The sequence below is a fragment of the Carcharhinus amblyrhynchos genome, chromosome 6 (assembly GCF_965287045.1).
Source record: "Carcharhinus amblyrhynchos chromosome 6, sCarAmb.v2.hapA, whole genome shotgun sequence".
NCBI classification, from domain to species: domain Eukaryota; kingdom Metazoa; phylum Chordata; class Chondrichthyes; order Carcharhiniformes; family Carcharhinidae; genus Carcharhinus; species Carcharhinus amblyrhynchos.
Window position 1 is genome coordinate 25,940,381 of NC_137329.1, and position 26,159 is coordinate 25,966,539.

Consider the following 26,159-nt stretch of genomic DNA (forward strand, 5'->3'; position numbering starts at 1 on the left):
AAAGATGTGCGGGTTAGGTGCACTGGCAATGCAAAATTCTCCCTCAGTGCATCCCAACAGGCACCAGAGTGTGGCAACTGGGGATTTTCACAGTAACTTCATTGCAGGGTTAATGTAAGCTTACTTGTGACAATAATAAACAAACTTAGTTTTAGGTGGGTTTAATGCTTCTGTGCCTGAAAAGAACCTATAGTTAGATTCATGCTGGACAAAAATGTTTGTATTTGTGGGGGCTAGTTACATTCCAACTGTGATTCAATTGTGTTGAGAGGGGATTATGGTGTGTAGAGTAAATAAATCAGCAGGGCATTGCTTAGCAACAAGAAACTACTTCCCAGAGAGAAGGGACTTCCTTTGCTCTTATCTTAACTGGAAGCCTCAGCAGTTGGAGATATGTAGAAAGCAAGAAGGCAGCTCTCACAGCTAAAAGCAGTTAGTTCAGAAGGAGGGAGAACATCTCTCTCAGCTTTGCTACAAGAAAAATCATGCAATGAAGTAATGGTCATCTAAAGAGCGGCTAGTTAAGGAAACGAGAGAAATTAAAAAGGAACTTTCAAGAAACCAGGACAGATTACTGTTCAGTCAAGGCAGAGAGTTGAACACAGTGGAGAAGTGAGAAAGACACCTGCAGTGGTGTTAAGATTTGCAAAAAATTACCACAGTTTGGGAGACATTATTTGAAATAACCGTAGAAGTAATTCAAGACGAAGTAAACCTAAAGAGATTTGTGTAAAGTCCTGGATAGGATTTGTTGTTAAATATGGCCGGGGGGGGGGTTTGGAATTCTGAGCAAAAATCCAGGCATTAACCTTGTTCAGTGTGGAGTGTATATTTGACCCCAGTCAATCAATGTGCTTTAAAAATGATGTAGAGGTGCTCGTGTTGGACGTAGTAAGAAGTCTCACAACACCAGGTTGAACATCAGGGGCAACACGGTGGCAGCGGTTAGCACTGCTGCCTCACAGCGCCAGGGGCCCAGGTTCAATTCCCGGTTTCAGTCACTGCCTGTGTGGAGTTTGCACATTCTCCCCATGTCTGCATGGGTTTCCTCTGGGTGCTCTGATTTCCTCTCCCAGTCTGAAAGACATGCTGGTTAGGTGCACTGACCTGAGCAGATACTGAAGTTTGGCAACTAGGGAAATTTCATAGTAACTTTATTGTAGTGTTAATGTAAGCCTTACTTGTGACTAATAAATAAACTTTAACTTTAATGCCCAACAGGTTTATTTGGTGATTCTGCCATTGTGAAACTTCTTACTTTAAAAATAAGTGTGATGACGAGGTCATTATAGCTTCAAATGTACCTTGTCATCCACATTAATCTTAAAGCCTGTATATTTAAGCTAGCAGAGTAAAGGAGCATTGTATTATTTCTTTTTTCCATGCTTAATAATTTTTTTCTTTTTACTAAAACTCATTGGCAGTCCTGTGACTCTATTACTCCATATTTGATTAAAAGGTAAAACTTATGGTCTTTTGAGCCAGAGTTCTGTTTTGAGATCCTTCCATCCAGTTGTATCAACTGGGATTGTAACATGCTGCCTCAGATATTGTCTTGAAGCTCTTTTATTGAACTTCCAAGCTTCAATGTCGCACAACCGCACCTCAATCTTATCCAAGGACTGAAAAATTTTAGGTAATTTCGAAGCTCATCTCTCGACAAGATGAAAAACTTTTGGAACTGAAGTGAGAAGCAATTTCTTCAGCCACAGGGTGGTGAACGTGTGGAATTCACTAGCACAGAAAGTAGCTGAGACCAAGATGTTGTCTGTTTTCAAGAAGAAATTAAATATATCTTTTAGGGCTAATGAGATCAAATGATATACAGGGAAGGAGGGATCAGGATATTGAATTTGATGATCAGCTATGATCATTAGGAATGGCAGAGCAGACTTGAAGGGCTGAATAGCCCACTCCTGCTTCTAAGTTCTATGTTTCTATCACCTCATGATCAAATAAAAAAGTGTATATACCCTCAAAATGTTACAAAGAAGCAATGCAAATACAAGTGCCAATTTCTTTGTGACCTACAGGTTAAAATTAAACACTGTACATACAGTACTCTAGTGTATAGCTACTACACTTAAAAACCATTCATATTTAAAACAGGCAGATAACTATATTAGTTAAAAATGCTCATTATCCATTTCCAGGGCCTAGCTTCATCTCAGTTAGGGAATCTTAAATGCTCTGTTTATTTCAGGCAGAAACAGCTGTTTTAAGGGTCCCCTGACAAATTATTGAAAGACAAAGGCAGGAGACAGAAATAAAAACGTGGCCAATTTCATTAATTCTGACAATTTTCCTTCCCAAGCAAACTCCAGAGGAGAATTTTGCTTCACATGAACCTCTCATGCTCCCCATGTCTGCATGGGATTTCTACAGTTTCCTCCCACAGTCCAAAAAGGTGTGCAGTTTAGGTGGATTGGCCATGCCAAATTGTCCCATAGTGTCAGGGGACAAGCTAGGGTAAATGCATGGGGTTATGCAGGTAGGCCCTGGATGGGATTGTGATTGGTGCAGACTCAACGGGCCAAATAGCCTCCTTCTGCACTATAGGGCTTCTATTAGTATCTTGAAATTGCTGGACATTATTTGGGTGGCTAGTGAATTCACTGGCCGTGCCACATATGAACTCAGGAAATTGGATTACATATAAGCAATAAAGACAGTTGATATTCATCAACTCAATGATCACAGGCACTTTAGCTGCAGACAGAGAACTGTACAAAAAGTGAATGCAATTGCCTATCTCAGTGGATAGAAGTACAGTAGTTTACTGTGACAACTATCAGAATCATTGGTAACTCATTTCCAATAATAATAATTGTTTGACAGACAGATTTGCACAGCTTGTTACAATACCATCATAACCCAAAATAAATGCTGACCATCTTGCAAGGTGAATGCACTTGCTATAAGCAGTGGGGACCTGGCATACTGTAGTGTATCAAAAGCACAAAGTGAAGTTCCTATCAAGGGATGTAACTTGCTCTGCAGACCTCTGATGTTTCAGCAGAGAATGATCAACATTAATAAAAGATGTATCCTAGGGAGGAAATTGCAGGTGCCCTAGTAGAGATATTTGAATCATCAATAGTCACAGGTGAGGTGCCTGAAGATTGGAGGGTGGCAAATGTTGTGCCTTTGTTTAAAAAGGGCTGCAGGGAAAAGCCTGGGAACTACAAGCCGATGAGCCTCACATCTGTGATGGCTAAGTTGTTGGAAGGTATTTTGAGAGGCAGGATCTGCAGGCATTTGGAGACGCAAGAACTGATGAAGGACAGTCAGCATGGCCTTGAGTGTGGAAAATCATGTCTCACAAATTTGATTGAGTTTTTTGAAGGGGTGACCAAGAAGGTCGAAGAGGGCAGTGCAGTTGATGTTGTTTACATGGACTTTAACAAGGTACCACATGGTAGGTTGTGCATAAGGTTAAATCTCAAGGGATCCAGGGTGAGGTAGCTAAATGGATGCAAAATTGGCTTCATGACAGGAGCAGACGTTGATTGTAGTGAGTTGTTTTTCAAACTGGAGACCTGTGACCAGCAGTGTGCCTCAGAGATCAGTGCTGGGTCCACTGTTATTTGTCATTTATATTAATGATTTGGATGAGAATATAGGAGGCATGGTTAGTAGGTTTTCAGATGACACCAAGATTGGTGGCATAAATACAGTGGAGAAGGTTATCTCCAATTGCAATGGGACGTTGATCAATTGGGCCAGTGGGTTGACAAATGGCAGATGGAGTTTAATTTAGATAAATGTCAGGTGATGCATTTTGGTAGACTGAAGCAGGACAGGACTTACTCAGTTTATGGTAGGGCGTTGGGGAGAATTACAGAACAAAGAGATTTAGGGGTATATACTCATAGCTCCTTGAAAGTTGGAGTCACAGATGGGCAGGGTGGTGAAGAAGGCATTCAGCATGCTTGGTTTCATAAGAACATAAGAAATAGGAGCAGGAGTAGGCCATCTAGCCCTTTGAGCCTGCCCCACCATTCAATAAGATCATGGCTGATCTGTTGTGGCTCAGTTCCACATTCCCGCCCTCTCCCCATAACCCTTAATCACCTCGCTTATCAAAAACCCATCAACCCACGTCTTAAAAATATTTAGCGAGGCAGCCTCCACCACCTCAACGGGCAGAGAATTCCAGAGATTCACCACCCTTTGAGTGAAGAAGTTCCTCCTCAACTCCGTTCTAAACCGCCCCCCCTTTATCTTGAGGCTGTGCCCCCTAGTCCTACTGTCCTTTCTGAGCGGGAAGAGTCTCTCCACCTTTATCCTATTCATCCCATTCATCATCTTATGTGTCTCAATGAGATCTCCCCTCATTCTTCTAAACTCTAACGAGTACAATCCTAGTTTATTCAGCCTCTCCTCATAGCTCAACCCCCTCAACTCCGGCATCAGCCTAGTAAACCTCCTCTGCACTCCTTCCAAGGCCAAAATATCCTTGCGTAAGTACGGCGCCCAAAACTGCACACAGTACTCCAGCTGCGGCCTCACCAATGCCCTATACAGCCGCAGCAAGACCTCCCTACTTTTATATTCAATCCCCCTCGCTATGAAGGCCAGCATCCCATTCGCCTTCCTGACCACCTGCTGCACCTGCAGGCTGGGTTTTTGCGACTCATGCACAAGGACCCCGAGGTCCCCCTGCACCGTCGCCTGCTGCAGCTTTTCGCCAAGTAAGTAATAGTCCTTCCTACCATTATTCCTACCAAAGTGGACCACCTTGCACTTGCCATTAAATTCCATTTGCCAGTTCCTGGCCCATTCGCCCAGCCTATCTAGATCCTTCTGCAGACTCTCCACACCCTCTGCACAATTTGCCGTTCCACCAATCTTGGTGTCATCAGCAAATTTCGACACCATACACTCAGTTCCCTCCTCCAGATCATCTATATAAATGGTAAATAGCTGAGGCCCCAGCATCAACCCCTGGGGCACTCCACTAGTCACCAACCGCCAATCCGAATAGCACCCATTAACCCCCGCGCTCTGCCTCCTATTTGACAACCAATCCTCTATCCACGCTAACACCCTACCCCCAACTCCATGCCCCCTGACCTTCTGCAATAACCTCTTGTGAGGTACCTTGTCAAACGCCTTCTGAAAATCAAGACAGACCACATCATCCACCGGCTCTCCTCTATCCACCGCCCTAGCACATCCTCATAGAGCTCCAATAAATTTGTCAGACACGACTTCCCCTTAACGAAACCGTGCTGCGTCTGCTCTATCAAGCAATTCCCCTCAAGATGCCTCGCTATTTCCTCCTTAATGACGGATTCTAACATTTTACCTACAACAGATGTTAAACTAACCAGCCTATAATTCCCTGCCTTTTGCCTGCCACCCTTCTTAAACAACGGCGTAACATTAGCCGTTTTCCAATCTTCCGGCACTTCCCCGGAATCCAGCGACGCCTGGAAAATAACCACCAAGGCATCCACTATCACCTCCGCCATTTCTTTCAGAACCCTCGGATGCATTCCATCCGGTCCTGGGGATTTGTCCACAATCAGCCCCCTCCAGTCTGTCGAGCACCGCCTCTCTAGTAACAATAATGTCACTGAGACCCTCCAGTCCTACCACCTTTCCATCGCTAACACCTGGCAAATTATTCACGTCTTCCTCAGTGAAGACCGAAACAAAAAAGTTATTCAGGACCTCAGCCATTTCCCCATCCCCTACCACTAAGTCCCCTTTCTCATCCTCTAAGGGTCCAACGTTCACCCTAGCCAGCCTCTTCCTTTTTATATATTTATAAAAACTCTTGCTATCCTTTTTTATATTAAGCGCTAGCCCAGCTTCATAGTTTCTCCTACCCTTCTTTATCATCTTCTTTGTCAATCTTTGTTGACATTTAAACCTCTCCCAATCCTCTTCTCGCCCACTACTCTTAGCTACTCTGAACGCCTCCGCTTTTAATTTAACACTTTCCTTCACCTCCTTTGTTATCCATGGCTTATTACCTCTCCTCCTACAGTACTTTTTAACCATCGGAATAAATTTCTGCTGAGCACCAAGAAAGATCTCCTTAAAGATCCTCCACTGCTCCTCAGCAGACCTACCTTCCAACGCGCTCCCCCAGTCAACATTCGCCAATTCTTCTCTCATCCTACCGTACTCTCCTCTGTTCAAACAAAGGACACGTGTCCGGGAACCCACTTTCTCCTCCTCCATCTGCACCAGAAACTCCACCATACAATGATCACTCTCCCCAAGAGGATCCTTCACCACAAGGTCCCTAATTCTACTCGCCTCATTACATAACACCAGATCCAAGATAGCTCGCTCCCTCGTCGGCTCCAACACACACTGTTCAAGGAAACTATCCCGGCAGCATTCCAAGAACTCCTCCTCGAGCCCACCGCATCCAACATGGGTCGACCAATCAATATGTAGATTGAAATCTCCCATAATTATGGCCGTTCCATTCCTGCACGCTGCACTTATTTGCGTGTTAACAGCCCGCCCCACCTCCAGATCATTATTTGGGGGCCTATAGACGACACCCACCAGCGTCTTCCTCCCTTTGCTGTTCCTAATCTCCACCCACAACGATTCCACCCTCGGCTCTTTGGTTCCTATATCATCCCATGCTACCACCCTGATGCTATCCTTAATCAGCAGAGCTACGCCCCCCCCTTTTATCCTCTCGCCTATCCTTCCTAAACACTTGATACCCCTGGACATTCAGCTCCCAGTCCCTGTCACCTTGCAGCCACGTCTCTGTAATGGCCACCAGATCATATCCATTTGTGCTGATCTGCGCCACCAGCTCATCCACTTCATTCCGAATGCTTCATGCATTCAGATAAAGTGCCTTCATCCCAGCCTTCACCTGGACCCTATTTGCCAGAACGCCACCAACCATACTCACGCCCCCTACTCCCCTTATTATTGGGACATCCTCGGCCTCTTCCCTTACCTGTACCCTCTCCTTAACTTTAGACCTCGTAATGTCATCTACCCTCGCACCCTCCCCCCCCCTAATTAGTTTAAAGCCCTGTCTACAGTCCTATTTACACGATTCACCAGGACTCTGGTCCCAGCACGGTTCAGACCAACCCCATCCCACCCGAACAGGTCCCACCTACCCCAATACTGATGTCAATGCCCCATAAATTCAAACCCATTCCTCCCACACCAATCCCTGAGCCACCCATTCACTTCCTTAATCTTATCAACCTTACGCCCGTCTGCACTTGGTTCAGGCAGTAGCCCAGAGATAACCACCTTTTCGGTTCTACTTTTTAATTTCATTCCCAGCTTTTCATACTCCCTCCCCAGATCCTCAGTTCGCATTTTGCCTACGTCGTTGGCACCCACATGTGCCACAATGACCGGATTCTCACCCTCCCATTCCAGGTTCCTCTGCAGCCCAGATGCGACATCCCGGACCCGAGCACCAGGCACATAACACACCTTTCTGTGCACTTTGTCATTGACACTGTCCTTTGTCACAATACCCTTAACCCCACTAACCCCAATTACTACTACGTTCCTTTTCACCTTCGCTTTGCCTATGTCCTGCTGCATCACTGTACTGTGTGCAGTTTGCTCACCAACCTCACCTCCCTCATTCTCGTCCAGACTGGAAGCAAGAACCTCAAACCCGTTATGCAGATTGAGAGGCTGAGGCATCCGCTCCCCACCCCCCTTCCTCTGCTCCCCACCCTCCTTCCTCCGCTCAGCAGCCCCCTTCCTCCGTTCCCCACCCTCCTTCCTCCGTTCCCCACCCTCCTTCCTCCGCACAGCAGCCCCCTCTTGTTCCTGACCGTTAGAGTTAGTCAGTCTAGGGGGGGGCTGGATGTCACCAGTCTAGGGGGGGGTGGATGTCACTTGCACCCCATTGACAATGGCACCCTTTCTCCCCATGATGAGCCTCAGTGTCTGTAGCTCAGAGGCCAGCTCATCTACCTTGAGCTGGAGCTCCTCCAGCAACCTGCACTTACTGCAGACATGGTCACTGGGAAGGACCCGGGGATCCACCAGCTCCCACATCATACAGAAACAACACATCACATGCCCCTCCATTATTCATGGTAGTAGTATTGAAAATTTCCACACGAACTTACCTGGCCCTTTTTCTCCCAAGCCCTTTTGATCCTAAGCCCTAATAGCTCACTCTGCTTCCCACTCACTCCGCTGCCCGCTGTCTACACCAGGCGTCCTTTTAAACCTGGCGCTGTTTTAAAGCCTGCTCCCCCACAACTCCCTGCAATCCACTCCCTTAGAATTCTTAAAGCGGTAAATACAAAAAGCCCGCAAAAATGTTCTTAAATGATTTAAACAGTTCTACAAGGTAAGTTCTTACTACAAAAGTGCTTTAAACTTATTTAAACAGGTTTTTAACAGGTAATTTCTTATCTGTCTCTCTGCTCCTTCACTCATCTGCTCCAGCAAACAATCATTGGTCAGAACATTGAATACAGGAATTGGGATGTCCTGTTGAAGTTGTACAAGATATTGGTAAAGCCACACTTGGAATACTGTGTACAGTTTGGTCACCCTGTTATAGAAAGGTTATTATTAAACTAGAAAGAGTGCAGAAGAGATTTACTAGGATGCTACCGTGACTTGATGGTTTGAATTATAAGGAGAGGCTGGACAGACTGGGACATTTTTTCTCTGGAGCGTAGAAGGCTGAGGGGTGATCTTATAAAATAATGAGGGGCATAGATAAGGTAGATGGTCAATATTTTTCCCAAAGATAGGGGAGTCTAAAACTAGAGGGCATAGGTTTGAGGGGAGAGGAGAGAGATACAAAAGAGTCCAGAGGGGCAATTCTTTCACACAGAGGGTGGTGTCTGGAACAAGCTGCCAGAGGTAGAAGAAGAGGCGGGTCTTTTTGTCTTTTAAAAAGCTGTTAGACAGTTACATGGGTAAGATGTATATAGAGGGATATGGGCTAAATGTGGGCAATTGGTATTAGCTTAGGGTTTTTAAAAAAAGGGTAGCAGGGATAAGTTGGGTCAAAGGGCCTGTTTCCATGCTATAAACTATTAATTAGAACACAAGAAGATTCAATACTGAATTAAAACAGTTATTTTTTAAAACCACCCATTTTATCTCCTTGGAACATCATAAAACTGCCCTACAAAACAAGTCTCTTTAATTTTTTTCATTAGCTTGCGGCACTTTAGAGTTGTGTCAGATTGTGTCAAATACCACACTCAATCATTGATGAGAAGCAAAAATGTCAGCCTATACATCAAAATGGAAACACATTTGGCAAAGCTTTTCTCCTCTGGTCCATGCTTCGTGGATCTCCAAGACTGATCCTTCCTACTGACAAGAAAACAGTAAATTGGGAAAATGACACTTCTTACTAATTTTTTTAAAAATTAACATTTAATTTTAAATAAGTGTTGACCACCCCTTCAGATTATATTTATACGGTGAACCATTCCAAGGCACTTCACAAGAGCATCATCAAGAATCATTTGACACATAAACAGGTATTAGGACAGATAATTAAAAGCTTGGTCATAGAGATAGGTTTTAAGAAACATCTAAAAGGAGGGGAGGAAGTTTAGGGAAGAATTTGGTGCCTAGGCAGCTGCAAACAATGGAATAATGAAAATTGGAGATGTCGGTTTTTGCCACCATATAACATTTCCAGAACATGGAATCAAATATTATGCTGATACAGAATTTTATATCTTAATATAGAATATCAACCCTGGAAGCAATGATGTTAACAACCATCAGTTCTACCACATGACAACCACCTGGCATTAATCCAACAACTTAATTTCCCATAGCTTGTAAGTATTTAACATTGCCATTATGCCAGCTCTGAGGGGGAAAAAACATTTACAGTAAATCTCCACAACAATGGAAGCAGAAATCATGTATCAAGTTTTGACATGTCAGAAAACAGAAAAAAACTTTGAAATGACCAAGCACACAGCAAACGTCAATGTCACATTGCCAAACCCACCCTTAGCATACATCTGCAATCAGGATAAATACAGCACCAAGCAAATATGGCACTGGACCTTTTCCCAGTATTGAGGTATGAAATTGGTAGCTCAAAAAAGTAATTTGCATTTATATAGTGCCTTTCACATCTACAGGCAATCCTGAAGTGCAGCACAGCCAATTAAGTGCAATCATTGTTGCTATTTCTGCTGTTTGTAAGAAAGTGCAGTGTGCAATGTGATATGATCAGCTGACATGTTTATTGTGGTGTTGGAAGACAGACAAATGCCAGCTAGGATGCTGAGAGGATTCCCAATTTTCTTCAACTAACACCAAAGGCTCTTCTACACCCATGTGAATTGTCAGATCAGGCATCTGAAAGCTAGTGCTTCCAACACTGCAGAGCTCTCTCAGTATTAACTGTAAGTCGTCTCACAATGCCAATACTATCTGTAATATCACCCTAGATGTTGTCCTCAAATTCTGGAGATGAGCTTAAATCCAAAATCTTAACATAGACAAGTGTGCTAATTACTGCACCAATACACATGTACAAAATCATGGATCTGACCTTATTTTTAAAGAGACTTTTTTCAGGGGGAAAACAGGAAATTAAATAATGAGGAATAATAATATTTATTGAGCATGCAGCAAAGACAACTTTACATCAACGTTTATTTAATAAGAACATATTCTGCCAAGAAATAAGAGCATAGCTAATCTGATTATGGTCTTAACTCTATTTTCCTGTCTCTTGTCCGTAACATTTGACACTTGATGATCAAGAAACTGTCTAACTCAGCCTTACATATATTCAATAATCCAGTCTCCAATGCTCTCTCAGACAGTAAATTCCAAAGATTAACAATGTTCAGAGAGAAGAAACTCCTCACTTCCTTCTTAAATGGGAAACCCATTATTTTTAAACTCTGTTCTGTAGTTCTAGATTCCTCAGTATCTATCCTTTCCCGAGACAATCCACTCATCCTAGGAGTCAAATATTTTATTAATTAAAATCGTGTTTAAATTCTAACTTCATTTTGAGAGAAGGTGCGGAAGAACTGTACATTGAAAACATTTATAGAACGTGAAAAGGAATATCATGTAACATTGTGAATTTGAAAAGAAAATTGCCATATCACAGGTTTATTGACGCCACAAGAACATAGCTACTTTGTCACTAGAGGCTAAATTGTTTCACAACAATTAACTTGCTGTTGGTAGTGTTCAGAAGCATTGGCTATGCAATAAGCAAATTGAGATAGAGAAGATATTTTAATTTGCTGGTGGAACCAGAATTAAAGATCATGAAATATCAGTAACTAACAAATCCAAAAGAACATAAGAACATAAGGAATAGGAGCAGGAATAGGCCATCTAGCCCTTCGAGCCTGTCCCGCCATTCAATAAGATCATGGCTGATCTGTCGTGGCTCAGTTCCACATTCCCGCCCTCTCCCCATAACCCTTAATCCCCTTGCCTATCAAAAACCTATCAACCCGCGTCAACGGGCACTTCAACAGGCAGAGAATTCCAGAGATTCGCCACCCTTTGAGTGAAGAAGTTCCTCCTCAACTCCGTTCTAAACCACCCCCCCTTTATCTTGAGGCTGTGCCCCCTAGTCCTACTGTCCTTTCTGAGCGGGAAGAGCCTCTCCACCTCTATCCTATCCATCCCATTCATCATCTTATATGTCTCAATGAGGTCTCCCCTCATTCTTCTAAACTCTAACGAGTACAAGCCTAGTTTATTCAACCTCTCCTCATAGTTCAACCCCCTCAACTCCGGTATCAGCCTAGTGAACCTCCTCTGCACTCCCTCCAAGGCCAAAATATCCTTGCGTAAGTGCGGCGACCAAAACTGCACACAGTACTCCAGCTGCGGCCTCATCAGTGCCCTGTACAGTTGCAGCAAGACCTCCCTGCTTTTATATTCAATCCCCCTCGCTATGAAGGCCAGCATCCCATTCGCCTTCCTGACCACCTGCTGCACCTGCAGGCTGGGTTTTTGCGACTCATGCACAAGGACCCCGAGGTCCCTCTGCACCGTCGCATGCTGCAGTTTTTTGCCATGTAAGTAATAGTCCTTCCTAACATGATTCCTACCAAAGTGGACAACTTCACACTTGCCAACATTAAATTCCATTTGCCAGTTCCTGGCCCATTCGCCCAGCGTATCTAGATCCTTCTGCAGACTTTCCACACCCTCCGCACAATTTGCCGTTCCACCAATCTTGGTATCATCAGCAAATTTCGACACCATACACTCGGTCCCCTCCTCCAGATCATCTATATAAATGGTAAATAGCTGAGGCCCCAGCACCGACCCCTGGGGCACCCCACTAGTCACCAACCGCCAATCCGAATAGCACCCATTGACCCCCACTCTCTGCCTCCTATTTGACAGCCAATCCCCTATCCATGCTAACACCCTATCCCCAACTCCGTGCCCCCGACCTTCTGTAATAAGCTCTTGTGCGGCACCTTATCAAATGCCTCCTGAAAATCAAGAAAGACCACATCCACCGGCTCTCCTCTATCCACCACCCTAGACACATCCTCATAGAACTCCAATAAATTCGTCAGACACGACTTCCCCTTAACGAAACCGTGCTGCGTCTGCTCTATCAAACAATTCTCAAGATGCCTCGCTATTTTCTCCTTGATCACGGATTCTAACATTTTACCTACAACCTACAAAGGAAATTCAACAGAATCACCCAGTGATGAGAACGTGAAACTCACTACCTTCACTAGCACATGGAGTAGTTGAGGTGAATAGCATCGAGGCATTAAACAAAAAACTATATTAACACAAGGGCAAAAGCACTACAACAGACTGATAGGGTAAGGCTCAAAGAAGTGGGAAAAGACTCACGTGGAACATAAACAGTAGCACAAATCTGCCAGAAACTTGCATAAGCATGGATCTGATAAGCACATCCTCTGGCAATGTCAAGCTGCATAGGAACATCATTTCCATATCTCCTATAATTTAAAACTCTCCATTGTCTCATTGAGAAAAATGACCCAGGCTCGTCAATCTTTCTTCAAATGTTGTGGGTCACACAGGAAGTCCTTCTGTACGTACCAATAACTATATCCTTATAAAATTAGAAAAGCCAAAATTGCATGGCGTACAACAGTGTTCTGCGTGAAAGATGCCAATTTCACACATCTTAGCACATAGGATTTTATTTTTCAATGTTCATTTGTCAATATCTAATTCCTGTTGAGTTGATTTATCATTGTCACATATATTGGCATACAGTGAAAAGTATTGTTCCTTGTATGCTACACAAAGCATGCCATTTATAAAGGAGGAAAAAAGAGGGTGCATAATGTAGTGTTACAGTCACAGTTAAGGCGTAGAAAAAGATCAACTTGATTTAATTGTACAGATTCATATACTCAGCCATTTCTTTTCCATGTGTAAGCATCCAGGTTTACAGTTTATGGATAGTCCTGGGAATGCACTGTGCACAAAAAGTATCTTTCTGTTAAATGGCAATCTATTTGCATCTTCAGATATTTACTGCAAAAGCAGCTTTTAACACTGAATATCAGAAATTCTCCACAGAATCATCACACTATTACCTTCCCATTTTATTGCTGCAAAATATCACCCAATGCTTTAAAAAGAGGTATTTTCCCTAGTGCTATCAATTTCCTTCCGGTGTCTTCCTAACATCACAGCAAACATCAGTTTTCCACCTCGTGTACACCATATTGTATTCGTTGTATTTTCTGGTAAATATGCACATTGATACAAATATGGTAAAATTTTCATTCTTCTGTAAGACCTTTTTAATTTGCTATCACATTCACCATGTGTTGGCTGCTGTTAGCTAACAAACAGAATGAGTTACATTAATTGTTAACTATAGAGCTCCAGCACATTTCCTTGCTACTGTAACACTTGCCAACAGAACTTTACATAATGTTACTCTATCCTCACAGATTGTCTGTAACAAACTGTTTATTCCCAATGGATTAACATGCCAGTGTGCTCAATAAATCGATGGATGAGTCTAGTGTATGGATGAAGAGAGTTAACATGCTTTTTACCTCTGTATGCTAGTTTTCCTCTCATTTCCAGCCCACACCATTGACTTGTGATAAAGCAAGTCAAATTATGAGGTCTCTCCTGGTGAGGGCACAGCCTCTCCACCGGCAAGTCCTCAGCCCTGCCTCCTTGTGGCAACACATGGAAACTGGTCCCACACAGCCCCCAGGTTAAAGCTTCACAGGGAATCAAGATAAAATTAGAGAAGCCTAAACTGCATGGCATACAACAATGTTGTGCATGAAAGATGCCAATTTCACACACCTTAGGATGCAAGAATCAATACTTTTCACTATATGCCAATACATGTGACAATAATAAATGAAATGAAATCAAAAAGCCTCCGGACTTGCAGTGTGCTTGGCTCACTAACAGTAACATGCTCTGGCACTCAAACCAAACTCCCAGCTATGTGCTAATAGCCTCACTGCCTAGTGGATATTGCAGGAGAGTTGAAGGCTAAGGGAGTTAAACCCGATAAATAAAATGTGGCGTGGAGCCCAAAGACGGCCAGATATCTAAACATGTCAACCTTCCAGTAACTCCTACAACCAAGTCAATGCCAAACATAGTTCTTTGCATTCCTTGGACTCAACTAGAGGTCAAGAGCTTGACTCTGGCATTTGAGCAGGGCAGGGTCTCTATAAATTGCACCCCATAGAGAACATTACAGTTTTGCTGCGAACCATTAACAGGGGAGGCAGCAGTTACGTGTGATAAGCCCAATTTGACTGGCCTAGCGATCAGGTACTACAGGCCATCACTGATGGTGGGCTATTGTATCCTACTGGTTAGGCAAGTTGGTCAGACCCACCACAGTCCATCTGCATCAATAGGTGCTTGGAGCTTAGAGTCTCTGCTCAACAAGTGGACCAAATCCATTGGACTGGACTAAAACAAAACAATGTCAATTTAGCAAGCTGTAACATAAGCACCACGTGCACAGGACTGACAGATGATTTGCATAACACGAGCAAGACAGTTGTGATCAACAGGGAATTTAGTATGCTGTACAGCAACATAGTTGCTCTTCTAAAGGCCAGAACTGAAAGTGAAACATGACACATTCATATGACAGAAACGTATTCACTCCATCAATGTCTTAACTCAAACAAGATTTGTAACCTCATAGCTATCTATGTCCTCACACTACAGAAGTGAAGATCAGTACTACAAGGAGCCTGACATTGCTTTTAGTAGAATCCCCAAGTCAGAAGACTTTTACCTCCTGGACGATTTCAATGCTAGCTGGGGACAGACCAAGAAGCATGGCTCTCGTCTCAGACATCATGGCCTGAGAAAAGATAAATGAGAACAAACAGAGACTACTTGAGCTTTGTGTAACTAACATATCCTTTCTGAACAAACCACACCAGAAGGTGCACTGGAAACATACTACAAACCCAGATTAAAAACATTTCTCCAACTCAATTGAATAGATTCTGTTCAGCATTCTCACACAATGCAAAAACAAAATAGAACATATTCCCAAACAGCTATTATAAAAACTCATTCTTCAAATATTGGAAGAACAGAAAAATGCTAATTGGTCTGAGGCTAATATCACTGTGAGGGAACCTATCGCTGAATCCAGAAATTCTCATCAATAATGAGAGATCCAAGCATGAAAACTCGAAATGCACAAAAGGCCGCTTGAGGTAAAGTCCAATAGAGTCCATCGGCAAATACCAGTTACAACTCTGACAGAGTACCTAAGTCTCCTTTAACATGGGGACTGTTAGCACCATACATGAAGGGATCAAAAAGGCAACGGACTTCATTGAAAACAAAGGTACAAAACTGCTCTGTTGAAAAGTAAGGCATGGAAGTCATCACTGGGAGAATGAATGGAACACTACTTTTGAGGTGTGCATTAAGAAGTAAACTATCACTGAGGAAGGTCTGGACACTTTGTCTGCAATGATATAACTAAATATCAAACCCACATTTGAGGAGCTTAACAAAATTATTGACTTGCTTACAGGCAAAGCTCCTGTCGCGATAGTACATGGACGGAACTCCGATCAGCAAGCATGGGAAACCAGCATCTGCATTTCTCTGCTGCGGAAAAGGTGCAACATCTCAGGACGTCATGATGCAAAGATTGCAACCCTAAGAGTGGCTGCAACAACTATCGAGACATTGCCCTGTTGAGCATCATGGGAAAGCAATTTCCTATAGATAAATGCAAAATACTGCAGATGTTGGAATCGTAAACAAAAACAGAAAAATGCTGGAAAATCTCAGCAGGCCTGACAGTATTTGTGGAGAGGGAGATTAGAGCCAATATTTCAAGTCCAGATGGCCCTTCGTCAAAGTGAAATTTCCCATGTTACCCTTGTCAGACTGCAGATATTCAGTCAATACATTTATCCCGAATCCCAGTGCGGTTTCAGAACTGGAAGGCCGACAAGTGACATGGTCTTCTCAGTTCCGCAACTGCAAAAGAATTGCCATGAACAAGCATTGCCTTCATCAATTTCACCAAGGCATTAGAGCTGAAATTGTCAATTTAAGCTGCTGGAGAAAATTGGCTGCCTGCCGAAACTGCTCAATATGACCACCTCATTCCACGACAACATGATGAGTAAAGGTTAGCTACAACAGGGCAACATCGAAACTCTTGGAGATCTGCAGTGGGGTCAAACAGGATAGTGTTTCAGCACCTATGCACTCTGATACATTCTTCAGTTTAACGTGATCATATGTATTCAGGTCATCTAGAGAGGGTCCTACTTATATAGTAAAACTGATGGAAAGCTGTTCAGCCTTGTTCACCTGTCATCTAAGGCAAAGATATGCCAAGTCCAGAGAACTGTTCCATATCAATAATGCCAAACTGACATTCCATTCTGAGGAGCACATGCAACAACAAATGGAAACACACTCACACCTATAATGAGTTTAGTTTAATTATCAGCATCAAGACAAGACAAATGTCAACTTCTGCCATATCGTCATCTATCAGCATTGACACTGTGACACTGGGGGCTGTTGACAGATTCAAATATCTAAGCTCCGCAATCACCAGCAATCTGTCACTTGATGCTGAAATCAATACACCTATCACAAAAGCTGCCGCTGTTATGTCCAAGCTGAGTGAGACAGAGTATGGAACAAAAGCAATGAGAGAACATCAAATTGCAAGTCTACCAAGCCTGTACCCTTAATTCCTCCACAGCAGTGAGACCTGGACAACATTTGAGAGACTGGAGAAAAGGCTGAACATTTTCCACCTTTGCAGTCTCAAACACATTCTCAGCATCTCTTGTTAGGGCAAGGTCACCAACTCAGAAATATGCTAATTCCATCAATGCACACACATTGCTAAGCCAATGATACTTTGTGATGGCTCAACTACATTTATCAGATGGGTAATAGACCTTTTTGTATGATGTTTTGGCCACTGGGTTAAAAGCTACCGGGCACCTAAAGCTCTACTACAAGGACACATGCAAGCAAGGTTTGAAGATGGTGGATCAGAGAATCCCTACATTACAGGAGGCCATTCAGCCCATCGAGTTTGCACCGACAACAATCCCAGCCTATCTCTGTAAGCCCATAATTACGCTGCTAATCCTGCCGAAGCTAGAGTCAATTTAGCATGGCCAATCAACCTAACCTGCACATCTTCGGACTGTGAAAGGAAACCGGAGCACCCAGAGGAAACCTACGCAGGCATGGGGAGAATGGGCAAACTCCACATAGACAGTGATCCAAACCGGGAATCAAACCCAGGTCCTTAGCGCTGTGAGGCAGCACTGCTAACCGCTGTGCCATATTGACACTGACAACTAGGAGACGATTGCTGATGGCCATGGTTTCTGAAGGCTGACTGCTTGTAAGGACACCAGAAGAGAAACCAAAATCTCAGTTGGCCAAGAGGGCCCTGCAAAACAGAGGCTAGTGAATCATTTTCTGAATGGAGGTCAGTCACCAGCGGAGTGCCTCAAGGATCTGTTCTGGGACCCTTGTTGTTTGTCATTTTCATAAATGACCTGGATGAGGAAGTGGAGGGATGGGTAAGTAAGTTCGCTGATGACACGAAGGTCGGTGGTGTTGTGGATGATCTGGAAGGATGGCAAAAGTTGCAGCAGGACATAGATAGGATGCAGGACTGGGCGGAGAAGTGGCAGATGGACTTCAACGCGGATAAATGTGTTGTCGTCCATTTTGGCAGAACCAACGGGATGAACGAGTACACTATTAAGGGCAGAAGTCTGAGTAGTGTTGAGGAGCAGAAGGATCTTGGGGTCCGGGTCCACAGGACTCTTAAATCGGCCTCGCAGGTGGAGGAGGTGGTCAAGAAGGCGTATGGTGTACTGGCCTTCATTAATCGAGGGATTGAGTTTAGGAGTCGGGAGGTAATGCTGGAACTTTATAAGACCCTTGTCAGGCCTCATTTGGAGTATTGTGCGCAGTTCTGGTCGCCTCACTATAGGAAAGATGTAGAAGCTATTGAAAGGGTGCAGAGGAGATTTACAAGGATGTTGCCTGGACTGGGAGGCATGCCTTATGAAGTTAGGTTGAGGGAGCTGGGACTCTTTTCCCTGGAGAGACGAAGGTTGAGAGGCGACCTGATAGAAGTTTACAAAATGTTGAGAGGAATAGATAGGGTGGACTCTCAGAGGCTATTTCCCCGGTTTGAAATGGTCGCTACGAGAGGACACAGATTTAAGGTGCGGGGAGGGAGGTTCAGAAGTGATGTTAGGGGTAAGTTTTTCACTCAGAGGGTGGTGAGTGAATGGAATCGGCTGCCGTCAGTGGTGGTGGAGGCGAACTCGCTGGGGTCTTTTAAAAGACTTCTGGATGAGTATATGGGGTTTAATGAGATTGAGGGTTATAGATAGGTCTGTAGGTTGGTAGGTGATGTGGTCGGCGCAACTTGTGGGCCGAAGGGCCTGTTTGTGCTGTAGTGTTCTATGTTCTATGTACCTTTGCAGTCCACTATCATCATCTGCAGCAAATACAGCAGAAACTGCCGTGCCAGAGTAGAACTCCTGAGTCATACCTGGTGATATTTAACAGAATTGATCACTACGGCGTAAACCATTGTTTTACAAGGTGGAGGGGCTGCTACCACAAACACAACACAACAGACTTGCAGCCAGCTATCATTTTTAATATTGAGTTCATTAAATAAAACAAAGCAACACCTGGAAAAATGCAAGTACATATCATATGGTCTCAAATTAATTATTCACTGTTTAAAATTAATTTTCAAAACCACTACCAACTTTCCTGCAATAAGCAATACTTGGTTGAATTACAATTAAAAACATTTTATTTTACTTTTAAACAGAACTGGTTTATTTATTAAACTGACCCTACAATTACTTTAATGGCTTCTAACCTATTAATCAGCTCATTCAATCAATGCTAAACATTGCGGATGTTTGTAGCACATTAACCAAATATAGAGAGATATAATGTGAGAATACAAAAGAATCAGTCATTGCTCAAGTTTCCAACCTCCAGCTCAGAGTGAAGCTGAGGCAGCCATAAGTAGTGTAAAGCTGGGATAAAGTTTCCTTGACTATTATATTAATAAATTTAAGGGGAAACTAGATAAGTACATAAGATAAAAACTAAAGAAACAGAACGAGGAACATCCAGATTAGACAATTCTATGCAGTTTGTATGGCCTAAAGAGGAAATTATAATCTAAACTATTTGAGACAGGAATGTTAAACGATTGATAGATTGATCCTAAAATCCAAATATCACAGCTTAGCAACATTAATGCAATATCTTTTTATACAGCATGATAACATAAAATGCCATATATTAATTGAAATGAAGGCATGTTAAATCACACTGAGAATTACTTTTGCTCAAATACTGAATCCAAAGATGAATGGCAGGCACAAAACTCCCATTTACAATCACCCAGTTAATTTGCTCATGAATGACAAAGATATAGAACTTTAATTCACACTAAGAATGGGGTTGAAATTAGAAATGTTTATGCACCCCAAAATCAAACAAGCTCACAATGTAACCTGGGAATCTTAGCTAGAGACATAAAAATTTAAATAGTTTATCCTTACACTAGCCTCAAACAGCAACATTTTTAGTTGTCAAAATTCATTTGGAACACATGCAATACTTTTGAGCTTAATAAACTGTAGTTTCAGTTTAAGAGTAGACTATTACAGCACTGTGAGCATAAACAGAAATAACCCAAAAGCAGTCTTTCCATAAATGTCTTTTTGATCAGTAAAGTGATAGCAGGGAAACAAATATACGAGTGTCCCCAAAGGAAGCACAACTAATAAAACAAATAAAGATAACATCAAACTTAAACAAAAAGGAAACACAAAAATTAAATCATAAATAACCCGTGTGTTGCGCAGATACTCTAATTCCCACGGATCCCACAAGGAGACCAGCCTACTGGCTCCTTCCAGTATTGGCAGCAGTTGTCTGAAGAAGCGGAAAGAGCAGGCCCAATGGCTTCTCTCTGCAATGCATGACTCTGTGTTAGTTATGAATAGTTCAAGCAGGCTGCAGCTGTATGCCCCTATCTCACATAGCCCAATTCCCTGACAGGCTACAGCACAAAGTAACAGCTAGTATCTATTATTCCTGGTGCTGCGGAGGGAAGAAAAACTACTGGGTGGGAATTATAAATTGATGCACCACTGGGTTATAACACAGATTGGGAGAGAATGGTTTCAATTTGAGTGTCCCTCTGAAGTCTTCTCAATTTCAGTAAAAATTGGTAAAATGCATCAACAGAACAGAGAAGATCAATAAATGAAAATGGAGTCAATGTGGCAGCAGCTGGTGACAAAGATTTCCTGGCACATGTTGGTTCTATAATGAATCAGCAAGGAGCTGCAAGAAAATCAAACGAATTGTTTTCCTTGATGTGAAATCTTGTACAAATGAGAAAAATATTTCTGACTGAAACAAAATCTGTATTTTAAAATTACTATTTAATTCTTTTAAGTTAAAGCAGCACAGTTTTGTGTACTGTACATTCATGGCAGAACGAATGAATTATGCATGGATACTGTGCAAAGGACAAGACTCTTGATGAGCACAAAACATCAAAAGCACCCGATTACTCTGAACACCACCAAGCAAATGCTGCGCTTGCATTCATTCGTACAGTGTCAATATGGCAAGAAATAAACCCACTGGAATTTATAGTCAGCAGCACTTTGTACTGTACTGAGGGGCAAAATCCTGGAGCATTAGCAATAACTCAACAAATAATACACACATCAAAAACACACGTGGAAGACTCTCATCAACACCAACAACATGCCAAACTGATGGGAACAAACAAGACACACTGCAGCTTTATTCCAGCAAATGCATCCAAGGCTGTTAACAGACTGAAACATTATCTGACACAAGGGCTCCGCCACATGTCAAGAGCACCTGTGCTCCGCGGCACCCCAGAAAAAAAGTGCAAAGTTAGAGGCCTGCCAATCACACGGCTCGTTGCAATCAATCAACTTCATATTCAGGGTTCTTTGGCTATTTTTTAAATATCTATCTAAATATATAATGTATGAACAGAGAGACATTTAGAGAATGGGACTCCGGTTTGTAAGTGTTTACCTCAGTGCAATGATCGTCCTCATACCTACAGGAATAGAACAGTCCCTGGCTACCACTCACCCCAACACCAAAACAGAGCAATGTTACCATTCTACCCAGTAGCACAGTCACCATCCTGTAATGCCACAACATCCGGAAGTAATAGTTCACCCATTCTCATGGAGAACAAAGCAGCCCCCATCACTGTCAAAACCCAGGAGCAGCAACATAGCCCTACTCTATACCCTACAGGTGTATCGCAGCAACCCCTTAATTTCAGGAGAGCCACTTAGGCCCTGACCCTCATCTGGAGTGAACAGTAGAGTCCCCACCACCCTGACCAGATCAGTACAGGGGAGCTACTTGGTCCATGTCCTCAATGGGAGTAGCATGACACCCATCTATTTGCCAGATGAGCAATGTAGACATTCCCCACCCCTCCCCATAAACAGTGGCTCCACTTACCCACAAAGGTGTGGAGCTGAATAGAGTCCCTCTACATGGTGGGGGTGGTTGGTGGAGCAGCACTATCCACCACCCACATCTGGAGGATGGAAGCAAAAGGCCCTACACCCAAGAAAAGAGTCAGCATAAACCAACCCCTCAAACGTAGAAGCAGCAAAAACCCCTCAAAAATGCAGGGGGAAACAACAGTGATTCCCCACACCCCCAAATCTAGGGGAGCAGTGCAGATCTCTCGCCTCCCTCCCTTAAGTCCAGAGGGAACAGGTGAGACACCCAACCACAAAATCCAGGGGGACGGCAACATTGTCCCCCTTAAATGAAGGGGCAGCAGCGTAGTCTCTCCCCCCCCCCCCCCCTTAAATCTAGAGAGAGTAACACAGGCCCATCGAAATCGGGAGGCGGAGCAGATTGCACCCCGTTCCAACACCCACGAGTTGGTATTTTAGAGGAGACAATAGTGAGTTTAGAATCCTTCCACTCGCCCACCAAACAACACGACAGCATTCATATAGCACCTTTAAGACAAGTAAAAAAAGTCCCCTCCCCCCCCCATCCCCGACACAGCTGTCAGAGGCCTCACTCACCTCTGTGGGTAGCAGTTGGTTCTCCTCATTGGGCACCATCTCTCGGTGGGGCGAAGGTGGGGGGGGGGGAAAGAGGTGATGAGGGGGGTAAAGAGATCGGGGAAGGGGGGAGCCGAGCCGGGCCTCTCAGGGTGGGCACAACATTGCGGGAATCGGACTGGCAGCTCCGGTGGGGAATTTAAAAATAAAAGAGGAAGCCGAAAATATAAGAAGACAAGTGAGAATGCACCGGGTGCCCTCCCCCCGGTGCACAGTCAGAGGTAGCACGGCCCTCACTCACTCACACACTCTGCCAGCCGGTCCCGGGCTCCCGGGCAACAACCAAAATGGCGGACAGGGGGCCCAGCGCGCTGCCTCTGCCGCGTGACATCATCACGCTACCAACACCACGCCCATTTACGCAAGCCCCGCCTACTCCGCAGCCGGGACCCGCGCATGCTCATATGTCCTCTAGTGCTGGGTGAGCAGAAAATTTCCCATCCTTGGGGGTGTACTTAAGCTGCTGTGTTTTAAAGTTTATTCATTAGTGTCACCAGTAGGCTTACATTAACACTGCAATGAAGTTACTGTGAAAATGCTGTCTTAACTCCCTGTCACAAACTACATTGGGACGGCACGGTAGCACAGTGGTTAGCACTGCTGCTTCACAGTTCTGGGGACCTGAGTTCGATTCCCGGCTCGGGTCACTGTGTAGATTGCACATTCTCCTCGTGTCTGCATGGGTTTCCTCTGGGTACTCTGGTTTCCTCCCACAGTCCAAAGATGTGTGAGTTAGGTTGATTGGTCATGCTAAAATTGCACCTTAATAGTCCTGAGATGTGTGGATTAGTGGGTAAAATATGTAGGGATATGAGGGTAGGGCCTGGGTGGGATTGTGGTCTGTGCAGACTTGATGGGCTAAAGGGCCTCTTTCTACATTGTACAGTCTATGATACATCCCCCTAGCTGGCTATCGTCTCTCTGAGATTGAAATATATACCATTCAAGTTTCAAAATTTAATTATTAGTGTCACAAGTAGGCTTACATTAACTCTGCAATGAAGTCACTGTGAAAATCCACTAGTGGCCACACTCTGGCACCTGTTCAGGTACACTGAGGGAGAATTTAGCATAGCCAATTCATCTAGCCAGCACCTCTTTCAGACTGGAAGGAAACCAGAGCACCCAGAGGAAACCCATGCAGACATGGGGAGAATGTGCAAACTCCTCACAGACATTGACCCAAGCTGGAAATCGATCCCGGGTCCTTGGTGCTGTGAGGCCGCAGTGCTAACCACTGTGCTGTAACCTTGATCCTGGAGATGAGCTTGCAAACTAATTTCTGTGCTTATCAGTAAGACCATTTATTTCCATCTACATAACAATGTTCAACTTCACTCCTGCCTCAGCTGATTTGCTGCTGAAAGTTTCAAACATGCTTTAGTTAATTCTGGATTTGACTACTTCAATCCTCTCCACCCAGAGTCCCAGCTTTCACCCTACGTAAGTTTGAGATCACCCACATGTCTGGTGCTAGTGTCCTTATTCACACCAAAGTCCTCTTTGCCTATGCTCGTTCAGCTATATTAGTTCCGGGCCTAACAATTCTCGATTTGAAAATTCTCATTTTGTTTTCAAATCCCTCTAGGGCCTCATTCCTTTCTACCTCTGTAACCCCCTCCAGCTGCACAGCCCTCCAAGATCTCTAGATTCCTCCAATTCTGGCCCTTGTGCACCTCAATTTTAAATGCACTACCAATGGGGGCCATGTTTTTAGTTGGCATGCCCCAAGCTCTACAATTTCCTCCCTAAACTTCTTTTCCTCTCTCTCCCCTAAGATAGACATTAAAACCTGACTTTTTGACTAAGCTTTTAATCACCTATTCTCTACCAAATGAGATATTAAATTGAGAGTTCTCCCCAGTGACCTAGTCAGTATTTATCCCTCAACCAACACGACGGACAGTTCTGTAGAAGTCATATGGACTTGAAATATTAACTCCATCACTTCCTCTCCACAGATACTGTCAGACCTGCTGAGTTTCTAAGGTGTATTATTTGTTAGTGTCACACGTCAGCTTACATTAACATTGCAATGAAGTTATTGTGAAAATCTCTAATTGCCACACTCTGGCAACTGTTCGGGTGCATTGAGGAAGAATTTAGCATGGCCTTTCGGGCTGTGGGAGGAAACCAGAGCATCCAGAGGAAACGCACGCAGATACGGGGAGAACATGCAGAGTACACACAGACAGTGACCCAGCCTGGTCCCTGGTGCTCTGAGGCATCAGTGCTAACCATCCAGCATTTTCTGTTTATATTATGAGTAAAATAGGTCATGCTGCTGTGAAGCATCTTGTGATGTTTCACTATGTTAAAATGGCTATATAAATGCATGTACCACTGTAGTTCTGATACATTTGTACCCCTGTTTTCACTGTACATAGGAACAAGATTAGGCCATTTAGCCCCTCAAGCCTATTCCACCATTCAATGAAATCATTGCTGATTTGTGACCTAACTCAATATACCTGCCTTTGCCACATATCTTGCAATACCTTTGGATAACAAAAATCTTACAAATCTCAAATTTAAAATTAACAGTCGGTCTGGCACTAATTGCCATTTGCAGAAGCAAGTTCCAAATTTAAACCATCCTTTGTTTGTAGAACTGTTTCCCAATTTCACTCTTGCAAGGTTTAGGTCTAATTTTTAAACTATGGCTGGGATTTTCCAGCAACAAAGACAGCTTGCCATTGGCCGGTGGTGGGATCTTCCAGTCCCGCCAAAGTCAATGACCATCTGTGTTGCTTGCCAGCCGCACCACCAGGGAACCCCTCTGGTGGGTCGCCTTCAGCAGGACCAGAAGATCCCGCTGGTGGGAAGGGCTCGAAAATCCCAGCCATATCTCCAAGTTTTAGATACCTAACTAGGGGAAATAGTTTCTCTCCATCTGCCCTATTAGTTCCCCTTAATATCTTGAAATCTTCAACCCCTTAACTTTCTAAATTCCAGGTATTATAGCTCTAGTTTCTGCAATCTCTACTTGTAATTGAACCCTTGGAGTCAGGGTATCAATCTGGTTGCATATCTTCAAAAGCCAATACATCCTAAGATGTAGTGCTTAGAACTGCTCAGTGTCCAGATGAGGTCTAACCAGGTACAAAACATGACTTCTATCCCCTATCATGGCCTGTGAATTAGTCACTAGTCATGTCCTCTGAATTAGTGTATCTGCCTATTATCCCTACACAATGTCACCTGCCACTCAGCCAATTTTCCAATCAAATCAATAATTTTCCCAATTCCATGAGCCTCAACTTTAGCAAACAGCTAAATTGTGAAGGACTTTATCAAACACCTTCTGGCAAATCATACAAACAACATCCAAGAGACATTCCTCTGTTGACTAGTCACCTCTTTAAAAAGTTGTCAAACTCATCAGGCACGACGAGCCCTTTACAAATGTCTACTGGTTCTCTCTGATCAGCTGACCTACTGTAATACTAACTCATTGTAGTCTGGATCTCTGATCCCTTGCTCTGGAAAATCGCCTAAAAGCCTCCAGAT

The 26,159-nt window shown here is 43.6% G+C and overlaps 1 protein-coding gene across 3 annotated transcripts in view; it reads right to left on the reverse strand.

Moving 5' to 3' along the window:
* usp47 (ubiquitin specific peptidase 47) overlaps positions 1 to 22,935 on the reverse strand; it is a 166,673-nt gene extending 143,738 nt beyond the window's left edge. For all 3 annotated transcript variants that reach the window (XM_080190073.1, XM_080190071.1, XM_080190069.1), the window contains exon 1: positions 22,611 to 22,935. In XM_080190073.1, the coding sequence (XP_080046199.1) occupies positions 22,611 to 22,649 (39 nt within the window). In that variant the 5' untranslated portion in view covers positions 22,650 to 22,935. The remainder of the gene's footprint in view (positions 1 to 22,610) is intronic.
* Positions 22,936 to 26,159: the final 3,224 nt, after the last annotated feature.